Source organism: Eutrigla gurnardus (assembly GCF_963514095.1).
Source record: "Eutrigla gurnardus genome assembly, chromosome: 13".
Taxonomy (NCBI): Eukaryota; Metazoa; Chordata; class Actinopteri; order Perciformes; family Triglidae; genus Eutrigla; species Eutrigla gurnardus.
The window spans coordinates 2012625-2036412 of NC_139936.1; the positions used below are offsets into that span (position 1 = coordinate 2012625).

The 23788-nt window shown below is 46.6% G+C and overlaps 1 protein-coding gene across 8 annotated transcripts in view; it reads right to left on the minus strand.

Moving 5' to 3' along the window:
• ep400 (E1A binding protein p400) overlaps positions 1-23389 on the minus strand; it is a 24076-nt gene extending 687 nt beyond the window's left edge. Inside the window, exons 1-54 of one of the 8 annotated variants that reach the window (XM_084024192.1) lie at positions 23230-23389; positions 20250-21607; positions 20053-20160; positions 19857-19938; positions 19484-19600; positions 17422-17816; positions 17042-17341; positions 16528-16713; positions 16289-16429; positions 16127-16205; positions 15950-15987; positions 15802-15859; positions 15620-15709; positions 15053-15157; positions 14761-14951; positions 14499-14676; positions 14255-14391; positions 13974-14143; positions 13671-13845; positions 13436-13572; positions 12977-13163; positions 12343-12512; positions 12044-12231; positions 10778-11086; positions 9425-9589; positions 8849-9001; positions 8599-8669; positions 8227-8516; positions 7886-8088; positions 7246-7415; positions 6660-6856; positions 6440-6551; positions 6043-6333; positions 5860-5934; positions 5598-5732; positions 5476-5520; positions 5199-5352; positions 4493-4728; positions 4212-4385; positions 4081-4128; positions 3871-4007; positions 3693-3749; positions 3520-3598; positions 3102-3272; positions 2971-3016; positions 2784-2890; positions 2478-2682; positions 2269-2396; positions 1964-2188; positions 1414-1576; positions 1192-1337; positions 950-1111; positions 789-866; positions 1-277 (exon numbers count right to left, since the gene is read on the minus strand). The exon at positions 1-277 is cut by the window's left edge and continues 687 nt beyond it. In XM_084024192.1, coding sequence (XP_083880318.1) covers positions 1-277; positions 789-866; positions 950-1111; positions 1192-1337; positions 1414-1576; positions 1964-2188; positions 2269-2396; positions 2478-2682; positions 2784-2890; positions 2971-3016; positions 3102-3272; positions 3520-3598; positions 3693-3749; positions 3871-4007; positions 4081-4128; positions 4212-4385; positions 4493-4728; positions 5199-5352; positions 5476-5520; positions 5598-5732; positions 5860-5934; positions 6043-6333; positions 6440-6551; positions 6660-6856; positions 7246-7415; positions 7886-8088; positions 8227-8516; positions 8599-8669; positions 8849-9001; positions 9425-9589; positions 10778-11086; positions 12044-12231; positions 12343-12512; positions 12977-13163; positions 13436-13572; positions 13671-13845; positions 13974-14143; positions 14255-14391; positions 14499-14676; positions 14761-14951; positions 15053-15157; positions 15620-15709; positions 15802-15859; positions 15950-15987; positions 16127-16205; positions 16289-16429; positions 16528-16713; positions 17042-17341; positions 17422-17816; positions 19484-19600; positions 19857-19938; positions 20053-20160; positions 20250-21572 — 9364 coding nt within the window. In that variant the 5' untranslated portion in view covers positions 21573-21607; positions 23230-23389. Of the gene's footprint in view, positions 278-788; positions 867-949; positions 1112-1191; positions 1338-1413; positions 1577-1963; positions 2189-2268; positions 2397-2477; positions 2683-2783; positions 2891-2970; positions 3017-3101; positions 3273-3519; positions 3599-3692; positions 3750-3870; positions 4008-4080; positions 4129-4211; positions 4386-4492; positions 4729-5198; positions 5353-5475; positions 5521-5597; positions 5733-5859; positions 5935-6042; positions 6334-6439; positions 6552-6659; positions 6857-7245; positions 7416-7885; positions 8089-8226; positions 8517-8598; positions 8670-8848; positions 9002-9415; positions 9590-10777; positions 11087-12043; positions 12232-12342; positions 12513-12976; positions 13164-13435; positions 13573-13670; positions 13846-13973; positions 14144-14254; positions 14392-14498; positions 14677-14760; positions 14952-15052; positions 15158-15619; positions 15710-15801; positions 15860-15949; positions 15988-16126; positions 16206-16288; positions 16430-16527; positions 16714-17041; positions 17342-17421; positions 17817-19483; positions 19601-19856; positions 19939-20052; positions 20161-20249; positions 21608-23229 lie in introns of all 8 variants that reach the window. The other 7 variants (XM_084024188.1, XM_084024189.1, XM_084024187.1 and 4 more) reach the window with 7 other exon arrangements.
• Between the last annotated feature and the right edge of the window lie 399 nt (positions 23390-23788).

Genomic DNA, 23788 nt, shown 5'->3' on the forward strand with positions numbered 1-23788 from the left:
TGCCCCCCTGGCGGGCTTGGCCCTTGGTGGTCTGCTGGGGCTGAGCGGCCTGCTGGCCCGGGGACTCGGCGGCGGCGGAGGGCGCGGCCGGCTGCTGGGCGGGGCTGTGGGGGGGCGGCGTCTGGATCTGGGGCGAGGTGGCCGCGGTCACCACCTGCTGCTGCTGGAGGATCTTCTGCTGGACCACCTGAGCCGTGGCCGTCCCCGCAGAGATCATCTGCACCTGAGCGGGAGCAGAGGCGGTCGCCTGGGTCAGAGTCACGGTCTGGGTCTGGATCTGAGGACAAACAGGGTCAACGTGTCTCAGAGGCTGGACAGGATCCGATCTACTGCACTTTTAAGTCGCTGCGTCTCCCACCGCGGGTACATTTGCATGTATGGTTTTTTTTCAGGATAACTTTATCAAAGAAGCTGGCTGTTATTGAACAGGTGAGGTGACCTCATGAATAATATGCCGATCATAAATGAGTTAAATTAAATATTAAGCTTCACTGAATCAGAGATAAACTGATAAATATCGTCCGTTACATCTGTTTGATAACCACATTTGAGGGATCATTGCAAAACATGTGTTTATATATATAAATACTAACAAATTTCTAGAGCGCTTATCAGAACAAAGTGGTTTAAAGAGAGAAAATAAAATGCCAAGGAGAAGGATAAATACATGAAGAGTAAAGAAACCAGGACATACTTGCTGATGAAAGACGCTGACTCAGCCTTATTGATATGCATGTATACAGAATATGGGCCGATATGTGGACGTTACCTTCAGCAGAAACACTCACCTGCTGAGAAGACGACACGATCTGCTGGATGTTGGCCACGGTGGGTTGCTGCTGCACTATTTGTGGGAGTTTCGCCACCTGAGAGGAGAAAGAGAGGAAGATCTCCCATCAGGACATGAACCCGCTGGTTCTCCACGTGTGTTTTGGCCGCGGCGGCGTACCTGGATCTGTTGGGCTCCGGTGGGTTTCTGAGCCTGGGCGATGGACGTGGTGAAGAACTGGGTCTTGATTCCCGGCTGGATCTGGGTGGTGGTGGCGTAGGTCACCTTCTGCTGCTGGCCGGCCGGCTGGGCCGCCTGCACCGTCACCTGCTGGGTGCCGATCTGAGGGGAACAACGGAGCTGGAGTCAGCGTCCTCGTGAATCAGCATGTCTAACCGGCAGCAGAGTGGCGGTGCGTTTACCTTCTGCTGAACGGTGGCCTGGCCCTGCTGAGGCTGCCCCGCCTTCTGCTGGGCCGCGGCTGCAGCCTGGACCGCCGCCGCCTGCTGCTGCTTCTTCATCTGGAGCAGCTGCTGGACCTGCATCTGTGGGAACGGCACAGCTCCACCTGCAGGAGAGGAGGGGACGTTAATACACGATAAAAACAACTAGTAAAAAGGAGCAACAGGCCACGTTCACCACACCTGCTTTCTGGGCCTGACCGATGGCCACGCTGATGCCGGCTACTGTGACCGGCAGCGTGGTGACGCCGGCCGAAGTGACCACAGCCGGCACCGAGACCACGGGGGGCTTGGTGAGGGTCACCTGGGCCGTCTGTCCCGCCTGGGCCTGAGTGGGCACCCGAGTCTGGATGGAAGCACAACCAGCATCAACGTATGAACAAGGGCTCCTACACCGTCTCCAAAGTCACATTCAAGCACTTCTCAAGCACTTCAAGGTGCATCTCCATGCTTTTCCAGCCCCTTCCAGCTGTGCTAAACTCCATCTTTGTACCAATCCAATGGTCAGTATTCAGTCTACTTATTATGTCACTTGTTCATCACATTAAATGAGATGTTATTGTCCTCTAAACAACCAACATGATGTTTGGAGACAGCTTTTTACAGAAGGACCACAAATGAAAGGAAAACTAATTCCACTAACAGATCCACAGAAATATAATCACCAACTATTTTCATTCATAAGTCATTTTTCATGCAGAGATGTGATAAAGCACCGTCGGGCCTCACTCACCAGTCTGGCCACCTGCAGGCTGGCGACGGCCCCGGTCAGCACGGCTCCGGATCTGGGAGCCGCCACGGCTGCCAGCTGGGTGTTGGCCTGAGCGGCCTGCGTGGTCTGGACCTGGGCGGCCTGCTGGGCCCCTGCAGCCTGCTGGCCCTGGGCCGCCGCCACCGCTGCAGCCACCTGCTGCTGCTGCTGCAGCTGCAGCTTATGCTTGTGCATCTTCAACAGCTCCTGGAAACACAGATTAGCAGATAAAAGGTGGGTTAACTCTAATCACATTGTGTTGTTATCATGATATGCGTCTAACATACCTGTGGTTTTCCTACAGCTTTGATCTGTGGTGAAGCAGCCTGCTGCTGCTGCTGCAGCTGCTGCTGGCGGAGCATCTGCAGGTGGGCGGGGGTGAGCGGCTTCCCCTGCTGCAGCTGCATACCTGTGGCTGGAGGGGGAGACAGCAGGTGAGACAGGTCCGGCGGGGAGGAGACAGCTACCTGAGGGACGTCTGGTCAGAAGGAAGTACCTGATGTGACCTGAGTGACCAGCGGGCGGGTCTGCGACTGCACGGGGCTCAGGGTGGTGGAAACCACCGCGGATGCCGTCACCGGGGTAACGGCTCGAACACCCTGACCTGTAGCTATGGCGACCACATCGGCAGGAGTGGCGGCGGCCGCGGCGACGGCCCTCTGTTGTGCGTGGACCACCTGGGCTCCGGCTGCACCGGCGGGCTGGACCAACAACAACAACAACAACAACAACAGTGTTGATCATGTCTGCAGGGTGGAGTGGGCGTGTTGATCGTGTGGGTGGAGCTGATGGATGAACTCACCGACAGCGTGCCCGGGATCACCGGCGCTGCCAGCCGTTTGTTGGCCTGGAAGGGACTTGGAGGAACTCCAGCAGCTGAGTTCACGATGACGTTCCCCCCTACGGCGGCTGAGAGAAACAAGAGAGGAATGAATCACCGTCGGAGCGTCAGCAGCTCTGTAACCTGAACCGTGTGTGTGTCGGCCTACCAGCCTGCAGAGTTGTGCCCACGGTGGCGTTTTTTATGGCTCCAGCCTGAAAAACATGAAGGGTACGTGTGAAGCGGCTTGTGTTGGATCTGAGCTCCACGTAGAATATTAGTGAAGGATTGCATTCTCACCAGGACGGCTGCGTTCGGCACGGCGGTGACTCCGGCCACCGCGGCAGCCTGAGGGACCTGAGCCTGGCCAGCAGCGGGGGTCTGGACCTGGCCCGGTGCAGCCTGGGCCTGGGGGGCTCCAGTCTGCTGCTGCTGGGCCAACTGTTGAGCCTTCTGCTGCTCTGCAAGGGCCTACACACACACACACACACACACACACACACACACACACACACACACACACACACACACACACACACACACACACACACACACACACACACACACACACACACACACACACACACACACACACACACACACACACACACACACACACACACACACACACACACACACACACACACAATGAAACACACGTCAGTGACGATGAAAACCAGCACAAAGCAGGCGGGGTCCTGTTTTTCCGGGCAATCACCTTTTTCTCCTTGGCGATCCTTTCAGCACGTTGAGTTGCCACCTGGATGGGGGGGAGGGGCTTGTCGTAGCTGATACCACTGAAGAAAAGAGGGGGAAAAAACTGTTATACTTTGTTCTTGATTTTAACTTTGGATGTCGATCCAAAAAACAGAAATGGCAACATTAACAAACCTTTCTGCCAAAACAGACGCGTGCTTGGGATTCTTCTGGAATGGATTCATGCCGAGCCTGGAAATAGTTTCAATTAGATCAATGCATTCAAAGTAGAATTCACTATTTTCTCAAAAAGAAAGCATGTCATAATCAGCCGTTTGTAAATCTGGCAGAACTGGTCAACACCAGCGCTCACAGTGGTTTGATGGGCGGGCTCCTCTTGCTGGCGATGATCTTCATGAGCTCAAAGCGGCTGTTGTAGAGCTGGATGTGCATGGCGTTGTCGTCCTGCGTGTAGATCTGACAGGTCCGCAGAGGACGGCTGTTCTTCGACTGTACGTGGACACACAGGGGGAGAGTCAGGCCAGGAAGAGCAAAGAAACAGTCATCACATACGATAGAGTACCTTGTATATGCTCTTGGTTTTCTTCTTGGGGTTCGCCTCGTACACCAACTGGAAGAAAACAGTACGGTTAACGGTTAACGGTGAAGATTGACCAAAACGAGGTTAATTTCCAGCAGCTCACTCTCCCTTACCTTGCCCTCTTCTCTGGGGATGATGACGTTCTCGTAGCGGTTCCGACACTGTTTGGGCGAGCGGTAGATGCGACTGCAGGAGTTCACCACGTCGCTCACCAGATCCCAGTTAGGCGTGTGGGCAGGAGACACGATCGTCAGGTTCAGAGGCAACTCCAGGAGCTGCTTTACAGCCTGCAAGACACACAGCCACGGGGTGAATGCACATGAAATCTATCTCGTTTTATTAGGCGGAGACTTTGAACACGGCGAAGGAAGACAGATCCTCGGGGAGGCGGTACCTGAAGCAGAGCCCAGTCCTCGCTGATGAGCCACTCCGGGTTGTCCTGACCCGCCTCCGTGGCAGGTTTAACCAGTGAGGGTAAGGGTTTGGCAAAGGGCGCCTGCTGCTTGAGGGAGAAGTTCTTCTTCTGGTCCTTGCCCTCGCGGCGGACTTTCAGCATGCTGGCCTTTTCAAAGAGTGAGCGTGGAGGAATGACCGTCTCCCCGTGGCCTTTCTTCTTCTTCCTGGCTGCTGCTGGACAACAAACAAACACACTCCAGTCATAAACCTGCAATGAAACTACGGCACATATCGGATCTTAAAGTTGTTCAAATGTCCACTAATTCCTCATCTGAAAGCAAAATAAACTACTGCTGAGAGCAAAACATAGATATTCTCAGTAACTCTTAAACTGCAAGATGCTAGCAGAGGCTCTGACATACTGGCTGTTCATCTAGTGTTTCTGACCCAGAAAGTCTTCCTGCAGAAATAAAAGGATAAATATGTATTTTGTATTTTGTTCGTATTGTATTCTGTATTTCCCCCCATAAAAAATGTTTTACGTCACACTTTTTAAGTCACTCGTGATGATATTTCCAATTAAATCAACTCATTGTGATTATTTATTGCGATACAATCCTTTATCGTGCCATCCGTACACACACATATACCCAAATATGCCGTGACGGAGGAGTTAATGAAGGCCTCTGCAGATCTGGTCCTACCTGAGGGGTCCATCTTGAGTCTCTTGTGCTCCTTGCGGACGTAGATGGGAGGCAGCTTGGACTCGGGCATGGGCGTGGTGTCGTACATCAGCATCATCACCGAGTCGATGTAGATGTCGTTGTCGTCCTGCGGTGGTGTGGGCGGAGTCCAAAGCTGTGTGGGGAGAAGAACAAATCACAAATCAGAACAAAGTCAAAGTCCGGGCGGGACTTTGTGATGAGGATAATACAAGGATAATAAATATATCATGTTAGTTCAATGAAATCTCTGTGTTACCGGCATGATCTCTGTGTGGCCGTCCTCGGCATCGAACACGTACTCCTGTTGGGACGCAGAAGAACAAGGTTAATGTCAACGGCAGCGCGATCCAGGCGCCGGAGATCACGACGGCCACCCACCATGTTGTAGGCATCCTCTCTGGTGTAGGTGAAGAGATCTTCATCTCCCTCCATGATCTGCCGCTCCTCCTCCTCCTCCTTCAGCTTCTGCAGCTGCTGCAGCTCCCAGCCTCGCTTAGAGCTCTCCAGCCGCTCCTGAGGAGCACAAACACACATCAATCAGCACAAATAACAGGAGCAGTGGAGCTGTTTAGTAGTCCACTCATAGCCTGATCCAAATAAACACCTCAAATCTATAGAATAATATTTGAATGAAAGTTACCTTGAGGGCAGTTTCGTCGTCACTGACGTGGAGGTACTCCAGGTAATGCAGGGCGTACCTTTCTATGGGCGTGAGCTGTTTTAGGAGAAAGTGAGTAAAAGACAAACAGACATGATTTTATTCCAATGCATGTCTTGTATTTTTCAAGCTCCCACAACGGTACATTAAAAAAGATGAAGCTACCTGCTCCATGACTGCGTTCAGCTCCTCTTTCTGACCGGGCTCCTCTTTATCTTGGCTCCCCGACTCCTTGTTGTTTTCTGTTTTCTTCTCTGCCACCTCCTCACCCTGCTGCTGCTGCTCTTCCTCCTCCGGCGAGACATCCAGGTTTATGCTGTGCAGAGCCTGGATGTAGGGCCGAGCCACTCTGGGAGAGATGGCCTCGGAGGCCGATGGCTCTTGGTGAAGGACCACAAACTCCTCCACCTTCTCCCCCGAGCCCGCCTCCACCTCGAACAGATCCTGGATGGTCCGCTGAAAACACAATAGCAGGACTGTTACTGTGAGGCTCTGGTTGAGCTGTAGTATTTAAAGTCTCTGACCCTCCAGGACAAGAAGACCACAGTTAATGGATTCTTACTTGTGTGAGGAAAGCCAGCGTGTAGTCAGTACCCTGGGCAGCAACCTCTCTGATCAGGTCCTTGGTGCCGTTCTTCAGCAGCTTCTCTTCAATGGAGTTCCCACTCTCCAACCTGGGCAGCACACAGAGAGCATCCATCAATATGTATGTGGATTCCACTATCGCTGGGAACATGAATAACAAAGCACTAACCAGAGTTCCTCTGTATGGATAACCTCACCTGTAGATGTGTATATCCTTGGAGCGGCCTATTTTGTCACACCACTCCTGGGTGCGGGCGTCCATGCTGGGATTGAGGTCCGTGTCGTAGAAGATGATGGTGTCTGCGTCAAATAAAGTCCCGATGGCGGAGCAGCAGCGGTTGGTCAGGATGCTGCAGAACACCTTCCTGTTCCTGTTGAACTTCTTCATGTTCTCCTGCAGGAGCACAACACCAGCAATGTTCAACCAAACATGAGGGGAAAAACACCTGCATATGTCTCTTCACTTCATGACAGGTGCTTTCCAATACTGGTCGGCTGTTAAACATGGCTAAATGGTCCTCTATGATAATAGTTATTTGGAAAATCAACCTCTCGTCATTCACAATGACAGAAATGTAATTTCAAGAAACATTTACATCATATCCAATTTTGGATATAAAGGAAACATAGTCTACTAATGAGGCTATGAATACCCAGTATATATATTAATGCCAGTGATGCAGTGGGACATTTATAACGGAGGTACATCTGACTTAATTTCAGCCAAGAAGCCTGTTATAAGTATGGCTCGTCAGAACAAATGTTAGGTGACGGAGAGTTGACCTGTCGTTCGTCGGGACTGAAGCTTTCGTCCACCCGCACGTAGGTGAGCTGTCTGTAGTCCAGGAAGGCCTCCAGGATGTCCAGCATCTTCACCATCTGAGTGAAGATGAGGACACGCCGGCTGTCCGACCTCAGCTTCTGCAGCAGGATAGCAAGAGCTTCCAGTTTGCCTTTGGAAAAGAAAAACAGCAGCTTATTTCTCTTGGTTTTGGCTGAAAACAACAAAGATTATGTTTTCATTATTTTAGTTGTATAGTAACGATAAAGAGCATAATGTGTGCAGATTAGTGGTTGCATTTTTCTCAGAAAACCCAGCATATTTACCCCACTTTTTCCATTGTTATTTTTCTTTAAACTAATCTCGAGACTGTTAGCAAAGAAAAAACATATTTAAATATTGTGTACACGTCTCAGTATTTACTGCGTACAAGCAGACGGTTTAGTATGGAGAGCCTATTCTTCAGTATAGGAAGGAAAACATGGGATGAGACCATCTAACCCATGTAAGCAATTACAGTGGTGTTTTTACATAATTATTAGTTGTGTTGTAGTTATTAATACATGCTATTGAGTAATTATTTTTACAGTCTGAGCTTGCTACGTATCAAATAAGTATTAAAAAGAAAGGTGCTGGGCTGACCTGAGTCCATCTGCATCAGCTGCAGGTCAGAAAATCGGAGGAGAGGCCTGGATGCCAAGTGGTGGATGTCAGCGTTGTGGGGAGAAACGACCTCCTGCAGCCGACGGCGAAGGGATTTCTGCCCCAGGCTGTAAGGAACCGGGGGATTGGCTGCATACAGGTGAGGAGGCGGGGCTTCGGCAGGAGGCACCACACACACCAGCCTATAACATACAATAGTTACTTGGATTAAGAAACAAAACGGATAAGGAATTGACCCAGTCAGTTCTAACAGCAGGGCTAGTATTTAATGATGGTTTCACAGAACACGTGGACTCAAATAGGCTTCTGGGCCGCCGTACCTCTTGATGAGGCTTTTGGCGGCGTCCAGGCGGTCCTCCACAGACAGCAGACTGGCCTGCAGTGCCGAGGTGGTAGCCACGCAGGTTCTCTGGGCCCTGAGGCAGCTCTCCCTGCCCACCCACCTCCAGCCTCCGGCCGTCAGGGCGGAGTGGCCGGGCTCCGTGCTCAGAGTGCACGCCTGCAGCAGGTCGGACCCGAACAGCACTCTGCGGCTGCACCGCCGCTCGTTGGCTGCAAACAGGCGGCTCAAACGCTCCTTCAGCTGCTGAGTCTTTTCTTCCGAAGACTCCTGAACATTGCAGAGAGAGACGGTTATTAGTCAATTTTACAAATGAGTTGGACAGGAGTTTGCTTAAACACGATGCACTAACCTGAGAAGCAGCATGAGCTGCAGGAGTGAGCTTGGAGGGAGCTGAGGTGGCATTTGTAGTAACACCCAACGCTGAAAAAGAATACATGGTACAAAAGCAGGGTTATTGCAAATGCCAGCATTAAAACTATTGTATAAAGGGGAGAAAACAGATGATTATAATAATATATTGGTACGAGATGAATAGCGCTCACGAGGCGGACTGATTCATGGGAGATAATATGGCTATATGTTCCCTGGGAGTGAGTCACCTTGCTGGGCTGTGGACAGGGCGGGGTGAGGCGTGCCGGGTGCAGCCGAGGCGTTGGATGCAGGGACTGCTTGTGGCATCGTCTGCATCACCATGGATCCCTGGGGCCGGATGATCTGCTGCCCTGGAGCCGACACGATCTGCAGGATGTTGCCTAAATCGGAGACACGTAATTATAAGACACAAATATAAGAGATCCACTTGGTTAAAGTGAAAAATAAAACAACCGTCATGCTACCAGCATTGTGGTTTGCGTGAAAAAGGCAGAACAATACTACATCAAGGAAACGGAAACCAAATAAGCGCCGGATGAGCAGATGTAACCTTTCCAGCCGACTACTTTCTTCTTTCTTCTCGCCCTATTGATGTGAGGCGCCTTCCTTCCAATTGAGTCTAATTCATTAAAGGGAAACCTAAACCTCAGCTGCACTGAGCCATGAATACATTAGCTAAGATATGATACTTGCAGACAAGTAGAATAAGAATCCATAACTTGATCTATGTCAAAAAAGGACACAAAGGAGAGAATTACGTTGAGATAGAAGTGTGACGATGGGATGTACATTACCGAGTGTACCTTGGAGCTGCAAGGGCTGTCCGGTGGTGAGCTGGCGCAGCTGGCTGGGCGACAAAGTGAACTTGTTACCCTGAAACTGCAGCGTGACGGGAGTCTCCGGCTGAGAGATGCGATTCTGACCGCCGGCTATGTTGGCCAGCTGGGCGATCTTCACCACATCTCCACCTTCAACGGGAAGGAAGAACAGACACGTCATCAAAGGACGGCATCAGAAAGGCCACGGCTGCAGCAAGACACTCTGCATCAGTTAGTTTAAGGGTGAAAAAGAGACAAGACATGCAAAAAAACCAGGGTGGATTAATGGAAGGACCAACACAGTCGCCCTCCACAACAGAAGTACAGCGGCTCCTACTTTTAAAACCCTGAAGGGAAAGAAAACGGGGTTGAGGCTGAGGTTGTCCTCGGGTGAGACAGAGATCCTGAAACATACACAAAGTACTCGATGCCTTTTCAAGGACGTTTGTGTCAAACAATAATATCTTGTCAATTAAGGCAATCATTTTTGTATTTGTTATTTTCATTAAATACTGAAATGTATTTATTTTTGGACATTTCTGATGAAGTAACACACTCATTCTGATTCTGCCCTGAAATCAGAAAAGAGAGATGGAAATGAGAAATTGAGAGTTCATTTTTGGAAACAACTAAAAGCTAGCCGCTCCTTTGCATTAAAAAGGGTTTCAGCGATCTTAGTTCCAACACACGAAAGTTGGTGTTTTCTTAATAAAAAAAAAATGTTTCTGCATATTCAGATATAATAGTGTGTTGTTTACTGAAAAGGTTTCTCTGTTCACATTAGAGGCGGAGAGGGTTTTTACATTTGTGGGACAATTTCCACATGCTTTTTGCAGTGATGCTCGCATAAAAGTGAAATCATAACATTAGCAAAGAAATAAATAACACAACCAAAGCTGTGGGATTTCTTCCTGCAGCTGGGCCGGTGCAAAAGACAAAAGAATATTAGTAAACTGGGAGAATAAAAAACATAAAAAAAGGAGGGAGGACATCATAATTCAGTTAAACAGTGTGGTTGGTGCGTGGTATAACATAAGTGGGTCGTTCATAGTGTACATGCAGGTTTCCAGAAAGAAATTGGAGAATGCTGAGGCTGTGGAGATGCTGCTGATATGGCTACAGATCTAATTTCATAACGAGCCATAAATATTGATACACAGCATTTCTGCCGTGACCAAAAAAATCGCTTTTGGAAGTTTGGTATGTACAAAGGGTTTTCTCCAGAGGAGTGAACACATATCAGCAGTGCCCCAAAATAAAGGCCTCAGCGTAGAGCAGCCCCATACTGTTGTGCCAGAGGTGGAGGGGAGACACTGAGAGGGAGGGGAGGCCACTTACTAGGCAACCGTGCCTGGGCCTGAGATGTAAGAACCAGCCTCTGGGACAGCAAGCTGGGCTGGATGGCATGGCTGGGGGCTAGAGCGGGCCTGGGGACCTGTGCTAATGCAGGCTGGCCGATGGGAGCCATAGATCCCACAGGTGTGCCGGCTAAGGTCTGGCCCAAGGGCACGGAGGCAGCCCCCAACGCATGCTGCCCAACGCCACTGTTCCCAGAGGAGTTTACAGTGGAGGCGGTAGTGTTGCTGCTGCTGTTGCTGCTGCTGATGGGAGGGGCAGGCTGGGCTCTCTGAGTAGCTGATCCAACTGCTGTGAAATACAAGGTAACGGGGTATGGGACTACATGTTAGGGGGAACCCAGTACTTAGTCAGAGCAAACAATTTCCTCCATACAAAAATCACTCAGCAGTAGCGGACCAACACAGCAGGCAGGGTTAGAGACGTGTGCGATGCCATCGACGGATCAATTAACGGCTAACAATGATGAAAAATGTATTACCTGACATTAAATCTATATCCTGGCTGTGATGCCTTTAGGTCAAAACAATGAAGACAGGTCTGTGAGGGCGTCCCACCCTCTCCATGGAGTAGGACCATCGTGCATAAATATGTTCACACTGTAGATACTTTTTAAATATGCTACAAACCCTCTTACCCCCACAAAGACCAGAGTCATATATCAGAAATTTGATCAAATCAATTGTAAATTAAAAATTAAAGTGTGGGGCTTAGTATATTATGATTGCTATCCCCATTATCACTGTGTCTCATAGCTTGTTGGAGCAACTTTTCATCTTATATGATCATTTGCACACCAAATCTGTGTAATAATTGTTTACCACTTGAGAATTGATAAAAATGATAAAAAATATATATATATATATAAAAAAAAAAATATATATATATATATATAGAAGCCATAGAAGAAGGCAGGCTGTGATGTGGTTTTTAATAAAAAACATTTGGACATATCTTCTCTCTAGCTTAAAGACTGCTACGGCCTCTTAAAGACATCGCCGGTGGATCTCAGATGGTTATGCTTTATGTAAATCAGGTTCATTTAAATCCAAAATGGTGTCACAAAGCACACATTATGTAACACAAGGTTAAAGCTTGTTTAAGAGCAGGTGAAGGCACCAACAGAACAGTGATGGGCTGTTAGGTTCGTCTTTTAAAGGTTTTTGGATGTGCGAGGACACCATCTGGAATACTTTACCCACTGAAAACTAAATTTCCTGCCCTTCCCGACTCCTGACGTGGTCTTACCGTGAGAAGCGGCCGTCGTGGTTGCAGGGGTCACGGGGGACTTGCCCCTGATCTGGGCCGACTGGTTGGTGGTGGAAATGGAGGTGCTGGTAGTGGGAGAACTCGTTGGAGGACGCTGGCCTGCTGTGCTCGTGATGGCAGCCGGGCGACCTTCTGGCTTCGTCCCATACTGCACTGGCTGGAACAATCTATTCACAACAACAACAATAAATATATATATATAAACATTTATATATATATATTTATATATATATATGCTACAATATCAGGTTTGCATGTTTAGAGATTTGATTGCTGACCTCAAGGGTTTGATTGGACAGGACTTGGGTCGCGGTGGGGGTTCTGGACCGCTGTGGATCTCCTCTATGAGCTGCTGAGTGATCTTCAGTTTGGGTACCGCCTCCTCAGTCTGATACCGGGTCAGTCTGTTCTCATTATTGATCAGATCAAATATAGACATGTTCGCGATCTAGGAGGATGAAAAGACAAGATGTAGATTCATTATGAATATGCTTTTCTTCTTTTTATAAATACAAATTACTACATTTTAACAAAATATTCAACATATGCATCGAGGAGGAATTATGTAATATTTAAAAAATTAATACAAAGTATTCAAAAGGAGGAAATTGTAATCATTGATTACTTTTATTATAATTATTTAATTAGAATGATTTCATAAATAAAATAAATGTTATTCTAAATTAAAATGTATAATGTCAAACAATAATGGCGAATGCCAATCACAAGCTGCCAGAGGCCAAACTACTGTCCTAATATAGCATATTTTATCATCCAATGATATTAATAAGACCAAGGTATCCAATCTCAGTGTCATAAAACATCAAAAAATATTTACATGTCAACACCACATAATCCTTCATATCAGCTTGATATGTTTTTGAATGACAGTTGAACAGAGAGCGTGCATACCTTGCTTGTGTCGTTCTGAAGAGCTCCCAGCACCAGCGACGGGACGTTGTACTGCAGAGAGGAGCAGAAGAAGGAGCTGCTGGTCTCCCGGGGCGCCACCAGTTCTGGGTGGTTACACACTCGCTGTAACTGCATCAAGACCTGAAGAACGCTCACGAAGTGACCCGTCTTCAGCGCCTCCTGAGCTCTAGGGGAGCACAGCGAGACAGACGACATGATCGTGGACAGTTCACAAGCTGTAGACTTACTATCCACACGGCCCTTGGCCCCATTATTTCCCTGATAATGTGTTGAAATCTGCAGGTTAGATATTGATATCCACCACTACATTTCTGATATAGTGACATCATGAATGTATAGCATGTCTTCAAACTTCAGCACCTGTGTAAAGCCATTCATCGATGGTGAGATTATCATATATTACTCAGCATCTCTGATATCACAACATACATATCTCACCCTGCTTGAGTGAGAATATCCTCATAAAGGCTCTTCTGTCGTGACGAGAGACGGCACTTGAGGATGTGCTCGTACTTCTTGGGCAGCTGCTTCTCCACGTCCCGTTTGGATCTCCTCAGGATGAACGGCTGGATCATCTACAGTTAGGGAGTGTGAAGATTTCATAAGTAATGTGTGAGGGGTTTACATGTTGCACAGTTTAACAGGCAGAGGAATGTGCAGACGCTACACCCACCCTGTGCAGGCGGATGACCAGTTTGTGGCAGTAGTCCTGGTTCTGGTCTGTTCCTGCCTTGACAGGGAAGTCGGAGTAGGACCTGGTGATTCCTGGCAGAAGGAAGTGGATCATGGTCCACAGCTCCTTCAGAGTGTTCTGTAGAGGAGTGTTGATGAGGAGAATCCTCTGCTCACTGCAAGATGCACGGAAATATAAATAAAGCAGTTATTTCACAGAAAAAAGACAAATTCCCTGACATGGAAATGATGGAAAAACTGAAATATTATAATTTTGATTTTGAGGGTTTTGCACCCGGCTCACCTTCTGAGAGCAAAGATGGTTTCCCAGTGTTTCTCAGTCATGTTTTTGATGAGCTGCACCTCGTCAAGGACCAGGTGCCTCCACTTTCTCCTCACAAAATGACTCTGGTCTTTCATCAGCAGCTTGTAGGACGTCACACATACGTGGAAGCTGTTGGCTTCGCCCCACCACTGTAGATATCAGCAATAAGATCATGTGTTATCACATTTACAGCTGCTTATTGACAAATTCATTTTTCAGTAATCATGTCAATAAGTGTTGTTTGAACACAGTAAAAGTACCATTCTCTTCGATCTGCGCTCCCTCCTGTTGCCCAGGTACAGGAGGATCTTCAGGCCAGGACACCAGCGCTTGAACTCCACCTCCCAATTTAGCAGCTTGCAGGTCCTCACTACAATAAGGTGGGGTCCCCAGATGCCTGTAGACAAAAACAGATGTCTTAAATCACATTCACTTTAAAAAGAAGATGGGTGATGTAAATATTGACTATTAAAAAGTCATCTTTATCTCCGAGGAGAGGTTTACCCTCTTGGCCAGCTAACTGGGCCATGTAGGCCACCGTCTGTACAGTCTTGCCGAGGCCCGTCTCGTCAGCCAGGATGCCATTGAGGTGTTTCTTGTGAAGGTTGACCAGCCAGTCCACACCGATCTGCTGATACTCTCGCAACGACCCATGCAATAGAAAAGGAGCTGGGTTTCGGTTCTAGAAAGAAAAGCATGAAAGATCAGTTAGAAACTGATAAAAAAAGGGTATTTTCTTTCTTTGGTGCTTTTGTGCGTGTCTTACTGAGGAAGTGGTCCTGAAGCTGCCCTTAGGCAGGATGAGCTCTGTGGCAGCAGCCACTTCAGCTATGTCTCTGGCAGACTTTCTATCAGCCTCGGAGGAAGAGGATTTATCAGCACCGCGGAACTGGTCCACACTGAGCAGGGAGTCGATCAACACTGCCTCCGGTGGACTTTCTGCAGCACACGCCGTTTCTGAAAAATAAAGAATATTTCACACACATCATTCACAACCGGTTGCTCAAACAGGCGTGAGGACGAACACGACAGTTTAGTTTTTCAGCTACAAAAGGCACCTTCGCTCTCTTCCATGTCATCCTCGTCACTAGGCTGAGGCCAATCAAAGCTGTCAACGTAGGCGCCAGCATACTGCTTCTTCAACGCATCGAGAGGCATCTCAGCTAAAAGACAAACACACAAACACATGAGCAAGCAACGCAGACTCAACATTTCTTGCATGGTAAGAAATTAGTTTGAGAAAAGACAATAGTATATATTGCACAAGAATATTTTCACAGCATAAATGTCAAATGTGTGTTTAGTAGGGGTGAGTATTGGCAAGAACCTCACGATACGATAAGTATCACGATATCACAATATGAATAAAGATGAAAACACAAGTACCTGTATATGTACATCAGATGATATTGATCAGAGGACAAATTGAGTCAAAACTATTTAATTCAAAACAGCCTCTCCATTTTATTAATTCCCATGAAATTCACTGGAATAAATATTGAAAATAAAATGAAAAAGGATAAAGTGCTGCATTCACAACGTGTCTAAACATGAATCTTTTCTATTTTATGTGCAGCTCATTTGTCCGTCTGTATCCAGGATGATTAAAAAACGACTGGTCCTACCGTCTTTGGCCAGGTCCACCAACTCTGCTTTGTGGTCTGCTTCCCCCTCCATGAACTCCTGTTCCTCTATCGTGCTCTCTTCATCCGTCACTGAGACAAGAACGACAATAAAAAGACAATTAATGAGGGTCTAAAAGTAAAAGCAACTGTACACTCTGTTTGAACATCCTTTATCATCATACCGTGTTCCTCAACCAAAGATGAACTTGATTTCCTTTTTTTAGCTGAAGTTGCCACCTCCTACAAAAATAAAAAATATATATTTACAATAATAAATTACATATAAATAGGATGAAATAGGTGCATTTGCATTGTTGGTGCATCACCTACCTCTTTTTCAGCTTTCACTCCAGTTGACTGACCAGGTACTGTAATACAGGCAAACTCATTACAAAAGATATTATAGCAGTGTGGCTCTGAACCAGAAGCAATGGATGGGAAAGTAAAAGCTCATGATGAGAAGCAGACATATTGCATTTTATTTATTATTGGCTCAGTGGGACGTACCTTTGGCTGAGGCCTTTTGTAAGCTAAGTGCTTTGAGTCTCTTCTCATAAATTTCAAACTGGAGTTTAATTTCCACAACCTGACAGAAAAAATACGAACATTATAAAAACCGTGACAACATTTCATAATTAGAGGAGGAATGAATAAATAAGTAAACCATACCTGCTCGATGTTTGCCCAGAAGAATTCCACCTCTCGGGCTATTGTGCTGGCAATGTGACGAAGATGAATTTCCCTTTCTTTCTTTGACCTCTCCTCGCTTTTCTTTTGCTCTTGGTGGTGACGGGCACACGTGCGAACAAGCTGTGGTGGAGACACACGAGACAGTTTTTGCCATCAATAAGACGCCCGTTGCTGCAGCGGCTCCTCCTTTTGTTGTACTAGGTGTGTAATTACAATACCTTCTTAGCCGCGGCCTCTTTCCATCTCCTCTCCTGGGCAAAGTCGGCTGCCATCCACTGCATCTCCTCCAGGAGGTAGTCCCAGTGGGACTTTGGACGTGAGGCTTCCACCAGCTTGGGGAGCCTGCTGGCGGACCACTGGCCCTCCTTCCTCAGCTCAGAGATGCGCAGGTGCACTTGACCCTCCTGGGAAACACAGAAACAGCATGTGAGAGAATAGAAACCAAGAATATTCCTCCCTGTGTCAGTTGTTCCACTAACCCCAGCGAGCACACTTAAATACATCACAATGCACCCAAGCAGAATAAAATACAAACAGCAGACATCAATGATGTCCTTATGACCCCATGTCAAAGTAGTTACTATGGGGAAGGTAAACGTACACATCTTAGCTTGTATAAAAAACTGCAGACAGTACTGTAGATTCAAACAACACTTAATGTATTGAAGACATTTAAAGAAACAACATTATTCAAGCCAATCTAACCTGCAGACATGTGTTCATCTGACTCACCAGTTTGGCCTGTTCGACTTGTTTATCTTGAGAACCCTCCTGCGAGGACTGCATGGTCGCACTCTGACCAAAGCCGCCAATTTTGACTGTGGAGATGCCATTGGTTCCCGTCAGTTTGGACTGGGTGCTCGGGTTGATGTTGGCGCCGTGAGGGCGGAGCGGGCTTGCAGTATGGGGGGTCGGAACAGAGTTGGGAACAGAGAGGGGGGCAGCAGGCACGGATGTCATGGGTATTGAGTTGGTCATGATCCTCTGAACTGGCTGGTTTGATTCTGTGCCCGGGCGAGCAAGTGCCACCGTCTGTAATGAAGGGCAGTATCAGCATTTAGTGATGAACAAACATGAAAACTGTGTGTGTGTATGGTTTCAGGTAGACTGACCGCTTGCCCTGGCTGTAGGATGACCTGGGGTTGTTGCTGCTGGGGCTGCAACTGGAGATGAAGACTTGGCTGCATCTGCTGCTGCAGTTGGGCCTGGAGCTGTGTGTGAGGGTTTATTGTGGCCAGGACTGGCCCACCAGCCTGAACCTTCACCTGGGCCTGGATCTGACCGCTGGGCTGACAGGTGTTGTCCACTAACTGAGCCTGCTGAGAGAGTGCCATAGACAGGCCTCCCATTGGAAGGGCACCTTGGGACATCCTGCCAGGCAGCTGGGGAGGAGGGGTGTGAAGGCTGGCGGCATTCTGCACCGGAGGTCCTTTGGACGGGTCGTATTGTTGCACGTTCTGCTTCTGTCCTGCAATCTGGACCGCTTGAGGAGTAGGAGGCATTCCGCCTGTACACATAGTAACCAAATTACAGGACAAACAAAGGGGTGGTATAGAGAGCAACACAAAGACAGACGGTAAAAATCAAGTTGACAATCTTGTCGTCTTCAGTGAAGTGTTTTAAATGCCCCTTGCTTTAATACAACGCTTTGAAATGCCATTAAGTTTTATCTTTCCCTTAATATATATTTGAGAGACCCATTTAGACTAGTTAGATCATGTGAAGCTAATGAGTAGGTAATGAAAGAGTACTTTTAAATTTGAAATGGCAGTTTGAGCATCAGCTTTTAGAGCTCCTCGGTACCTTGGACTAGATGTACTATGTACTATGAATAAACAGGACTGTACTACTTCCTGATGGTCAGAGCGGAAACTAATGAAAGTCATACAGCAAAATGATTACGGAAGAAATGAAATCAATGTGAGAATCTACATGTCTCTCAAATTAAATACTACTTTGATTAATGCAAAACCAAAATATTGCATTTCGAGAGAATGTGGTTAAAAACATCAAAAAACTACACATGCAATAAGAGAGGGGATTTTTAGAGAGGAAGAATAGAAATGTTACAAAGGAAAATGAAAGTAAAGAGAACTTCTGATAATAAAGAGACAGGGAGAAGAAAGGGGAAATAAAAATACAGAGCAGACACTCACAAAAACACCACATGGTTGGCATGCATGAAGCGATGTCATTCTAGCGGTAACCAAGGCACCTGGATGCCTCACATAGCGACAAAGCACAGAGGTGAGCAAAAAGACACACATGGGGTCTTGCAGACAGCAGGCCTGAGCGGAGCTGTGCACACTAAAGCAGCACCTGCCTTACCTCCCTGCACGCCACACCACCTTGCCTAGACGCCATCAACACCTGGCCCTGACACACCCACACCACCACAATCGCAAAAACCTGCGCCGTGAACGCAACTCCTCCACATGATTCCCCTCCTACTTAGACTGAGGGAAAGAAGCCAAGTCAGAACAAAATGCCATGAAATAACATGGAAGGAAATCAACCAAACGTGAACATGACATAAAGACACTCTTGAAGATGTGACGTATGAATTTAAGAGTGATGATTTTGAATCCCTGGCGACGATGCAAGACGGACAATCGGAAAGGACTTGTGAAGGAATGACAATGGGAAACCAAAAGGAAGGATGACACGTGGATTCATAAAGTGGGAAAACAAGCAAAACCCGTTGGAAAGTGAATTCATTTCCACAGGGTTCTCACTTTCTGTGATCCATCTCCAAATAAGATGAAAATCCATCAGTGCAAGAAGGTCAGTCCAAATAAAGATGACTAACAGGAACACAACTTCAGAAAAGAAGAGATGGCAACGACGGGTGATCAATAGTCAAAACAAAAAAGGAAAATCATAAGACATGGCATCTTCCCATTGAGTGGCTACTCTTCTTCAGACTTGAATTGTCTTCTTCCCCATTTATCCTGACAGAGAGAGATGGTGATGGTAGAGCTAAGCCTGAACTTCCTGAGGACTGCTGAGAAATCCAGCAGATGGGTGAAGATCTGTTTGTTGATGCTGCTTGAAGTTTGTTTGTAGAAGATGAATGTTGTGTTTCCCTTTTTAAAAACTCCTTAGTTTGAGGAAGGGGACACGTCCAGCAGCATCGGAACAGAACACAGAGCGGCCTGGTAGTAGCACTCCTACCTTGCGCAGTCGGCATAAGCTGCTGGAGTGGAACGCCAGGTGATCCTAGAGCTACACCAGGATGCTGGAAAATCAGCCCATGGCGACCAACGTCAATCCGGCACCTCTTAGCCTGATCTGGGATTCAAAACACACAATACCCTCATAACGGAAAAAAAAAAGCACTCGGCACAGAGCATTGACCTTCGGAAGACCTTACAGGTCACCTCTCCTTCCTCGGGTAAAGACTTCAACACAGAGCGCTAGTAGAGGGTGCCAAATATCTAAAAGCAGAAGCAATTAGAGGGAGAAAAGAAAACAAACAGAAAAGAAAGCCAACGGGGAGGAAACAAAGCGACATAAGAGAGGCAGGAGTCTACGATCCTTGCCCTACCTGCTTGCACCATAGCCTGTTGCCTCTTAAAGGCATCCATGTCTCCAGGGTTTGTCATGTTTCCAGCAGTCACTTGCATTCCCTGCAAAAAACGAGCTCTCAATTGAAATAAAAATGAAAAGATTCCCAATACAATTCAATAAAGAACATATAGATTCATTGTAATAATCGCTTAAACAAGTGTTGCCTCCATCACCTGAAACTGCTGCTGGACAGAGAAAGCTGCAGAAACATTGGGAGGAAGCTGTGTTGCTATGGCAACTGGTGTCACTGCTTGGCCATCCTTTCCAGTAACAACCTTTACCTGAAAAAACAGATTTCAAAGATGAACTATATGCATTGGATGAAAAATCTATACTTTTTCCCCACACCGAGAACCAGGCGATGCAATACCTCATCATTTATGACCTCAGACTGTTCCTCTTCTTCCTCTTCGTCTTCAAGGTCTAAGTCATTCTGTCTCAAATAAGTATACAAGGGAACACAGGGCTTCTTCTTAAAAGCTACGTAGTCCATCATATTCCCTTGAAGGTGCTGCAGGAAGAAAAGCTCAATCAGGTATTCCTTGAATACTTCTTTCAAGCTCTCCATTTTCTTGGTGTGGTGCTCCAAGCATAGTTTTCTCAGCTGGGCAATCTCTGGAGTAGAAGGAGCTATTTCCTCCAACTTCTTGGGAACGTGCTTCTTCATAGTGGCCACAGTCATGCTGGTGGTTACAAGAGGATTGGTGGGCATCCCCTGGGTTGTACTGGTGAGGGATGGGCTAGATGGTGTAATGGAGGAGGGTATGCTGAACGATGCTGTGGCTGTGGTCCCTACTCCAGCAACCACATTCTGCGTCGTCTTCTCAAATATCATAGGGCGTGCCAGCTGTCCTTGAATGATGCTGCTGATCTGTGGAGGTAGGTTGGAAGTGGTGATGTGACCAGGACTGCCCAGAGTGGGGAGTGCAGTACCTGTGGCCACGGGACTTTGAGGTCCGTGATGGTGGATGGTGCCTCCAGTCTGTGAGTGAGGCTGAGAGAGCCGGCGTTCCCTTACAGAACCTGGCGCTCCTGGAGAGGCCAGCTGTATCTGACCAGGTGTGGCTGGGGCAATCTGGGCCAGTCCTGTCCCTTCCTGGTAAACAAAGTGGCCACTTCCCGATGGACTGCCTAAACTGATTTGCCTCACCAGCATACCAGCTTCAAAAATCCTTGTTGGACTTTGTCCACACACACCCAATGTTGTTGTAGGTGCTCCTGGCCTCGTCACACCTGGCAGGGGGCTGTGCTGAGTGGGACTTTGGGGCTGCAGCGGCTGGGGCACAGGTGAGGTGACCTGGATGTAGGAAGATGGAGCATGTTCAAACCTCCACTGGGGTGTAGTATGCTGGAAGCCAGGGGATGCTGGGTTCTGGATGGGGACCGGGGTGAGGGTGATCTGCTGGTTACCCGTCACCATCTGTCCCACATTTTGTAATGTGATGTTCATGTTCTGGCCAGTGACTGGGCTACGACTCATGATTATCTGATAATTGGGTGACTGGGGGGCTGAAGGGCTGGCAGCAGAGGAGAATGTGGTCACAGGAGATTGAGGGTGGTTGACTGTAGCTTGCTGCTGTGTGACCGCCATGGTGGGCTGCTGCTGCTGCTGCTCCTCTGCTTCAGCTCCACTGGCAGACTTGGATCTCTGAAGCTGTCGTTGCATATTCTGTGATCCACTTCCATGGTGCATTGCGTGACACCGTTACTATGTCTAAACACAATAATCTGTGGAAAGGGCACAACAATGAGTTACTTTTTAAACTGTTAAATCCAAAAACAAGATCAATTATCCCTCAATTTATATCTCTGTCTGTTTATTGTCCTCCATGTATGCACCTTATTCACCAAGACAAATTCCTTGTTGGTGTAAAATCTGTTTCTGATTCTGAGATGGTCAACAGGCTTTTTCCTTGGAAGTCAGTATTGCTTACGTAAAACATTGTTAAATAAAGCGTCTTTGTGTTCAGAAAAGCGCTATATAAATTTCATGTATTATTATTATAACAAAAATACATCAAACTTGGTCCCAGATTTGAAACATCTAAATGAATTGTAATCTTTATAAGGTTCTCTATAAAACAAACAACATGCATTTGTCATCTGTCAGATTATGCCATTCCATTTATACCTAAGCAAATTCATTTAATATCTTTGAGTGTATCAAGTCATTCTTGGCAGCGTTGAAACTTAGTAAATGCTTCAATATTAGATCCCCCCCACCACCACCACCTTTGATTTTACATAGTGTGATGACCTTAATGATGATTGTGTTGTGCATCAATTTCACACATTAACAGTTAACAGGATTAATCTCAAAGCATTCATATCCGGTTATTTACATAGACTATTTCTTAATTTATTCAACAGATAATGACAACATAATTATATAATATCATGATATAAAATTGCATGTTCGGTGACTGGATTTTTCTCCACATCACTTCATGTATTAATATCTGAAATACACACACACACCACTGTAGACTAGAGGTCCACTTGCATGTACATTAATATAACGTAGACAGTGGGGCAGATGGGCAATTGCCTGACAGCTGACACATCATCAGGTATATTAAAATGTAATTGTTGGTTTTGCCTTAATAGCAAAGTACTGAAGGGCTTCATTAAAAACACACACACACACACAACATACGTCTTGCAAGCAGTTGACGTTGTACACAAATATACTTTAACATTTAACGTATAATATGATTACAACCACCTAACCCGGATGTGCACGTTTAAACTAGCGCCAGGAAAAATCTCTGTATCGCCAGATGTATCTTATTCTTGTTTATGGTTGAGATTAATCAGCCCAATAAACCCAGTTGCGTATTAATTAGGAAACAAAGGTGATATGTACCGTTTCTGTTGGCCTATTACAGAAATGCTCGAGTTTGTTGCAGACTGACGTTAACGTCAGGTGTTGTTTGTGGCATAACGTTTTATTTATAAGCAAATAAACAACATATAGCTGTGACGTTATCTCACGGGTAATGTTAGGGGGCTTAAATGTTCATTGTTTGTTACGACGTTAACGTTCGCTTCCACTTCGGGGCGTAACGTTTAGCTACCGCTAGCTAGTTTAGCTAGCGACATAAACACCCGCAGTTATCAAAACAAATTAGGAAGCGAGCAACGGTTGGCTGACAAATTTACTCATATTACATCGCAAACATTAAAATACAACACATGCAATGAAGCTGTCTGTGCCATTTCGGTAATTACAATGACCCCTTTGCTACGGGACGCATGCTAGCCGAATGCTAACGACGTTAGCTTGTTATTGCTAGCAGGCCAGCTCACACTGAATAAATACATTTTATCACCGCGGCGGTGTTACTTACAGGGACTGGGGCGTCTGTGGTAGTTTCATAAATCCCTAAGTCATATTTACGATGAGTCACATACTGTAACAAATGTTATTCCGCGAAAAAATAAAATATCGATATTTGCTAGCGGCTATTCAATGTTTTGTAGCTAATTTCATTCAGCAACATGGCGACCGCGGCAACCTTTCGTGTGACCCGGATGTCGTTTCTGTCTCCAGGAAGTGGTCAAACCGCGAAACGATTCATTTCAGTCTAGAGGACTGATTTGTTTTGTATCGATTCCTTAGGATCGAAGGAAGCCCATTTCCGCCAGTCTTATAAAAAAGATGAGATACTATGTCATCATATTGAGATACTAAGTAAAATATTGAGATACTAAGTTAAAATATCGAGATACTATCTCAGCATATTGAGATACTAAGTAAAATATCGAGATACTATGTCATCATATTGAGATACTAAGTAAAATATCGAGATACTATCTCATCATATTGAGATACTAAGTAAAATATCGAGATACTATGTCATCATATTGAGATACTAAGTAAAATATCGAGATACTATGTCATCATAT